At 50.9% G+C, this 7,510-nt stretch overlaps 1 protein-coding gene across 1 annotated transcript; it reads left to right on the top strand.

The window, feature by feature from the left end:
• The first annotated feature begins 1,151 nt into the window (after positions 1 to 1,151).
• LOC141047980 (histone H4) lies at positions 1,152 to 1,463 on the top strand. The gene has a single exon (XM_073543354.1). It carries the CDS (start codon positions 1,152 to 1,154, stop codon positions 1,461 to 1,463), a length of 312 nt encoding a protein of 103 aa, XP_073399455.1.
• Positions 1,464 to 7,510: the final 6,047 nt, after the last annotated feature.

Genomic DNA, 7,510 nt, shown 5'->3' with positions numbered 1-7,510 from the left:
AGAACACCAACACACCTCGTGAAAGCAAGGTGACAAATGGACAGAATGGAGGCAGCCACCTGTTCCTGAGTGTCTAAATAGGGTGCAGGCTAATGATTTAAATTGTTTGCAGGCCTCAAAACCGTTAAATGTCCATTTTGCAAGGCTGCAAGAAAATCTCGCCATACGGATTACATACGGATTACATACGGATACACACATGCGCAAAATACGCGACCTCACCTTGCTTACGGATGACCTACGGAGCACTATTTAGTGGTGATTCATCCGTATTACGCATGTAAAATACGGAGCGTATTTTGCGCAGGTTAGTGTGACTCCAGCCTTATTATTATTCCCACTGTGCTAGAAGGCACTAAAAAAGGATTATACCCACAGTGCCAAGTACTAATAGCAGATTATACCCACTGTCTCAAGCACTGATCCCAGACGATTACATTCACTGTGCCAGACACTAACAGAGGATTATACCCTCTGTGCCAAGCACTAATACCAGAGGATTATACCCACTGTGCCAAGCACTAATGGGGGATTATACCCACTGTGCCAAGCACTAATACCAGAGGATTATACCCACTGTGCCAAGCACTAATGGGGGATTATACCCACTGTGCCAAGCACTAATACCAGAGGATTATACCCTCTGTGCCAAGCACTAATACCAGAGGATTATACCCTCTGTGCCAAGCACTAATACCAGAGGATTATACCCACTGTGCCAAGCACTAATGGGGGATTATACCCACTGTGCCAAGCACTAATACCAGAGGATTATACCCACTATGCCAGGCACTCATAGCTCTCAGGTCAGGTGGAGGCGTCTGAATGATGATCTCCCAGAGATTGGATTATTTCCAGGCCGGAATCTCACATTGTCAGTAATTTCTCGTTCCTCCAGCGGCGCTGACAGGACGAGGTTTGCGGAATTTTCTTGTTAGCATAATACAGAGAAGCGGGAAATTCACATCACCAACTGTCCTGTGCTCAGCCAATCAGCGAGAAAGGGGAGGGGCTGAAAATGGCAATTCAGGAAAACAAACATCTCCGGTATCGCGTCATCACTGTGCAGTTCTCACTCCGGTCCGCCTAGCCTCCATATAAAGGAGGACTCAGCGCTGACCCTTCACAGTCGTCTGAAGATTTTCTGAACGATGTCTGGTCGCGGTAAAGGAGGGAAAGGTCTCGGGAAGGGCGGCGCCAAGCGGCACAGGAAGGTGCTCCGTGATAACATCCAGGGCATCACCAAGCCTGCCATCCGCCGTCTGGCTCGCAGGGGAGGAGTGAAGCGCATCTCCGGCCTCATCTATGAGGAGACCCGCGGCGTCCTGAAAGTCTTCCTGGAGAACGTGATCCGTGACGCCGTCACCTACACCGAGCACGCCAAGAGGAAGACCGTCACCGCCATGGACGTGGTGTACGCGCTCAAGCGCCAGGGCCGCACTCTCTACGGCTTCGGAGGTTAATTGTATTCTCGTCTCTGTCCTGACAACCCAAAGGCTCTTCTCAGAGCCGCCCACATCTCACGTGAGAGGCTGCAATTCCCGCTGGGGTCTAGCGGTCGCTGCTGGTGTGATCGCCGGGACCGGCTTGTGACGTTGCGCATTGGGGGGAGACGTTCTCTCTTCTGGAGCTGATCCAGTGAGTAGTCTCAGTGTGAGGTGGGGCACAGATGATCCGGGTGTATGGGGGAATCGATCGGCCGCACAGTCACCTCCTATGATGCTGCAGTTACTACAGAGCAGAAATCCGAGTGCTGGTAATAAATGTGGTTGTGCCACGTCTCCTGCTGCTGAGATCCTGTGGGTTGTAGGATGGCTGCGAGGAGTGGAATGCGGCTGCACTGATGAATGGACGCCGGTGTGAACGCTCCTGAGCAGCGGCTCAGGATTGGGGTATCAACAGGATACCTACATGCGATGAGAGGGGCTGTCTGTGTTTCTGCGCCACCACATGGGCAGGGAGGGACGGTGCAGGAATACAGGGTCGCTCTGCCTGTGATCAGGAGAACATCTGCCCACATCACACTTTGCACCAATCACCGGATCTAAATCCCGGAGCAAATTATCATATACAGGAATATACCCACTGTGCCAACTGCTATAGCAGGAATTATATCCACTGAGTCACCCACTAGAGAGATATACAGAGGATTATATTCACTGTGCCAGACACTAATAGAGCATTATACCCATTGAGCCAAGTACTAATAGCAGAGGATTTTTACCCACTGTGCCAAGCACTAAAAGAGGATAATAATTCTGTAAAGCACTAATTGAGGATTATTCCCACTGTGCCAACCACTAACCCTAACCCCGGCACAACGCGCATAATGCTTCAGGTAACCAAGCAAGGCTGGGATTATCGGCTCTGTGGTGGGATCGGCGCCAACAGAGGATCCAGCCCGGTGATTGTACAGAGACTAGTGTTGAGCATTCCGATACCGCAAGTATCGGGTATCGGCCGATATTCGCAGTATTGTAATTCCGATACTGAGTACCGATACTTTTAGCATATCGAGTACTGGAATCGGAAGTTCCCATAATGCTATCAGCCCGCTCGCTTTGATTCAGCCAATGGGAATCCTCAGAAGTGTGGGCACATCCTGTTAGGCATGTAGGCATGTTAACTATTGGCATGGCTGTGATTGGCTGCTGAAATGATGTCATGATGCACTATAAAAGCCGCCCCCCATTTAGGGTTCACTCTGCTGTGAATTCAGTTAGGGACAGGCTGCTGATCAAGACTCTGAGGGACAGTTAGAAATAGCGATTTGCTATATTGTGCTTTACCCAGGCTACTTTTGCAATCAGTGTAGCTTTCTTTTGCCTTGCAGCGCTGTTCACAGCTGTATGCAAGGTCTGTGTGAGTGCAGCTCACGGTGTAGTGTGTTCTGCAGCCACCTCTGGTTGTAGGCCGCTCAGCGTGCGTCACTGCCTCATACTGTACATGTTTTTTTTTTTATTGCTGCTCATTTTTCCTGATTTCTCCTATTAGTGTGGATCCATCCGTATCCATCTACATTGGTTGCAAACACTATAGGAGTAGACAGCGGAGCCTTTCTGCAGCCTGTCAGTGCTAGTGCCCAGTTCTCTGCACTGTTCACGGCTGTCTGTGAGGTCTCTGTGTGAGTGCAGCTCACGTTGTAGTGTGTTCTGCAGCCACCTCTGGTTGTAGTCCGCTCAGCGTGCATCACTGCCTCATACATAGTCCTTTCATTGTTTTATTGCAGCTCATTTTTCCTGATTTTTTTCTCCTGTTAGTGTGCTTCCATCCGTATCCATCTACATTGGTTGGTTGCAAACACTATATAGGAGTAGATAGAGGAGCCTTTCTGTTGGCTTGTGCCCTGCAGCCGCAGCCAGATTAGTATTAGCCTATTTTTTGGAGCCTCATCTTTTGCATTGAAGGTTACCTTCCTGCATTGTAATAGCTCCAAAAAGTTAGAGATACTCTCACTTTTTTAAATCTTTGGTCACATTCTTTTTGTTTTTTAAAAAAAAAAAAAAACACGTAAATAAAGTTCACCAAACACTCCACTTGACAGTTGTGTAGGCCACATTAGCTCCCATTAAAGTGTAGTCGACACACACACTTTATAAAATTAGTGTTTCTTATACCTGTAAGCAGCTGTTCAGGAATAAGCACACTAAAGCCCCCCTTTGTACTTTTCTGCCTGTCTTTATCAGTCTACCAAGATGAAGAAGGCAGGGAGTAAGGCACGTGGTCGTGGAGTTTCAGCAGGGAGAGGACGGGGGGATTCAGCAGGGAGAGGACGTGGGGATTCTGTGCCTGCTGCGGCCACCAGTGACCCGGCATCCCCCAGTTTTAGCAGGCAACAGTCCTTTATGCGTAGCTTTTTAGGACCTCGCCATACCCCACTGCTGCGTGACGAACAAACTGAAGCAGTTGTCGGATGGATGGCAGCTAATGCATTGAATTCAATGACTTCCACATCCTCTCAGGGCCAGAGCACCGAAGAGCAACCATCTGTCTCTTCACCACCTGCCAAATTGCCCAGGCAGTCAGAGAGCCCTGGACAGGAGCCATTTCAATCTTTACTTCTGTTCTCAGAATCTGTTGGCTTGGAAAGAGGTGGCCAGCCAAGCAGCATTCTAGAGCGTGAAGAAGAGGGAGTATGCAGTGATGCGCAACTGCTTTGTCCCTCTGAATCTGAAGAGGCGGGTGGGCCAGTGCCTATGGTCAGCACACCTCAGTACGCATCAGATGATGATAAGACTCAGGTGCCACTTTCTGTTGCGTACGGTGCTGCCGAGACTACCCAGGAGAAGCAGGTGTTTGAAGAGGGGAGTGTAGATGATGAGGTCCTTGACCCATCATGGCGTGAGGAACAGGAAGGTGGTGGGAGCAGCTCTGAGGAAGAGATTCCCCGAACGGCCAAAACAGGAGGGGGCAGACTTGGTTGCCTGTAGCCTCCACTTTGGCACCCGTTAGGAGCATTCCTCTTCCAAAACCCAAAACGGGCGCTCCCAAGACTTGCAGTGCGTGGTCCTTTTTTGACACAGTTGTTGATGACATTTGCTTTGTCAAATGCAAGCTGTGTCATCAGAAAGTCAAAAGAGGGAAAAGTGTCAGCAACCTCAATACCACAAATATGTGGAAACATGTGCGGACCAAGCACGAGCTGGAGTTACACAGACACACTGAAGACGTAGGCCAACGTACAGCACCACCTACCACCTCTTCAGCTCATGTTGGGGCCTCTTCCTCCAGCTCACACACAGCTGGTTCGGCTTCCTCACAGGATCGCCAAGGAAGAACCTCTGGCACTGTTGTCCGGAGACCCTGTGACATTCCACCCACAGCACCACGTTCCCTGTCATCCTCACACTCCCAGGCCACTCTACAGCCATCGGTAGCACAGGCATGGGAGAAAAGGCGGCCATACTCGGCAAACCATCCCCGAGCACAGGCTCTGAATGCTAGCATTGCCAAACTACTGGCCCTTGAAATGCTCTCATTCAGGCTGGTGGAGACTGACACCTTCCGGAACTTCATGGCATTGGCTTTCCCACAATACACTGTGCCCAGCCGCTTTTATTTCAGCAGGCAAGCCGTCCCTGCCCTGCAAAAACATGTGGAGGGAAAAATAAAACATGCGCTACTAAACGCCGTCAGTAGCAAGGTCCACCTGACCACCGATGCGTGGACCAGTAACCATGGACAGGGACGAGACCTTTCCCTCACTGCCCATTGGGTCAATGTTGTGGAGCCGGGTACAGATCTGGAGAGTGGCGCTGTACGTGTTCTGCCAACTCCACGGATTGCAGGAATCCAGTCTGTACACATAGACTCCTCCTCCTACTCAAGTTCCTCTGAAACAGCGCAGCAGGAGCCTGTTACGACCGATATGAGCACAGCCGTGGCCAAACGTCAACAGGCCGTACTGAAATTAATTTCATTGGGGAATTGAAGCCACACAGCGCAGGAGCTCTGGAATGCCATCAAGCAGGAGAGCGACGTATGGTTTGTGCCAGCGAATCTCCAGCCAGGCTGGGTAGTGTGTGACAATGGCCGAAATCTGGTGGCAGCTCTGGGCCTAGGCAACCTCACTCACATCCCATGTCTGGCACATGTGCTCAGCTTGGTCGTGCAGAGTTTTCTGAGGGACTATCCGGATCTTGATGCACTGCTGCACAAGGTCCGCATAGAGTGCGCTCACTTGCGTCGTTCCAGCATGGCAAGATCGCGCCTTGCTGCTCTGCAGCGCCAATTACGCCTTCCGGAACATCACATCATATGTGACCTACCCACCAGGTGGAATTCTATGTTACTTATGTTGGAGCGGTTGTGTGAGCAGCAGGCAGCAGTCATGGAGTACCAGCTGCATCAGGCGCAAACAAGTCGCACTGTGCACCGGTCACACTTCAGCACCACTGAGTGGGCCTCTATGAAGGACATCTGCCTCGTTTTGCGTGCCTTCGATGATTCCACGCGGATGGCGAGTGCAGATGATGCACTAGTCAGCATGACTGTCCCCCTTATCTGCCTGCTTCAAAAAACACTGCAAGCAGTAAGGGAGGAGGTTCTGGAAGAGGTGGAGGATGAGGAGTCTCAAATGCCATCTGCTTCTGGACAGTCTGCACTACGTGCTTCCTCACAAAGGCCTAGGCAGGGGACACTTTGTGAGGAGGATGAGGAGGAGTCGATGGAGGAGGAAGACATCTCTCCACAGGAGGGAGGTACACAAAGCTCTAGTCAGTATGTACAGCGACGGTGGGGTGATGCAGAGCAGGCAGAGATGAAGACTCAAGCAGGGGACAGCGGTTCTTGGGCAGTTGGGAGTCTGCAGCACATGGTTGACTTCATGCTGCAGTGCCTGAAAAACGACCGCCGCATCGCCCATATTCTCAACACAGCTGATTATTGGGTGTACACACTCCTAGATCCTCGCTACCGGGACAACTTACAAAGCCTCACGGTTGAACTGGGAGCGTAAAATGTACCAAGACACACTGGTGCAGTCCATCATGTTCTCCATTCCAACCAACAGCACTGCTGCTAGTGCTTTACAAAGCAGCTCTGTGCATCGAGGCAGTGGAGGAAGCTCTGCACAGAGGGAGCAGAGGCAGCGCCGCAGCACAAGGCAAGACCAGTATGGCCCAAATGAGTCAAAGTTTTGAGTGCCCGCCACAAATGTCTACACCATCACAGATGGCTCCAGTCAGCAGGAGGCAACGTTTCCGTCAGATGGTGACAGACTACATGTCTTGACCTCTCAGTGTACTCCCAGACGGCTCTTCCCCCGTCAATTTTTGGGTCTCTAAGCTGGATACATGGCCAGAGCTTAGCCAGTATGCATTGGAGGTGCTGGCTTTCCCTGCTGCCAGTGTATTATCGAAACGCGTCTTTAGTGCAGCAGGTGCTGTACTAACAGACCGTCGCACGCGACTATCCTTCGATAACGTTGACCGGCTTACTTTTCTGAAAATGAACAAGGCCTGGATCTCACCGGAATTTGCCAGTCCTCTTCCAGAATAAATAATTAGTTGGCAACAGTATCCAGGTGTCCTGTTGTGTTCATGTTTCAACCACCTGAACTGTAATCCCTGGGCTCCAACACCGCCAGTTGTTGCTCAGAAGTGCCGTCTGCACAGAGAAAAACACTCGCTCCTGTGTTAGTGGGGTTCAGCAACGTCAGCTGCTCCCCTGCTTTGTATGCGGCAATATCTCCTGCTCCCTCCGCATTCAAACTACATCAGATTTTACACTTGCTCCAAGTAGGCCTCAGCCTACTCCATGATTGACCCTGGGCTCCAACACTGCCAGTTGTTGCTCAGAAGTGCCGTCTGCACAGAGAAAAACACATGCTCCAGTGTTAGTGGGGTTCAATAACGCCAGCTGCTCCCCTGCTGTGTGTCCGGCAATATCTCCTGCTCCCTCCACATTCAAACTACATCAGATTTTACACTTGCTCCAAGTAGGCCTCAGCCTACTCCATGATTGACCCTAGGCTCCAACACTGCCAGTTGTTGCTCAGAAGTGCCGTCTG

Source organism: Dendrobates tinctorius, unplaced genomic scaffold (genome assembly GCF_039654945.1).
Source record: "Dendrobates tinctorius isolate UK_male_01 unplaced genomic scaffold, ASM3965494v1 ptg000130l, whole genome shotgun sequence".
Classification (NCBI taxonomy): Eukaryota; Metazoa; Chordata; class Amphibia; order Anura; family Dendrobatidae; genus Dendrobates; species Dendrobates tinctorius.
The sequence above is the reverse complement of the archived record's forward strand: the minus strand, read 5'-3'. Positions and strand labels throughout refer to the sequence as shown.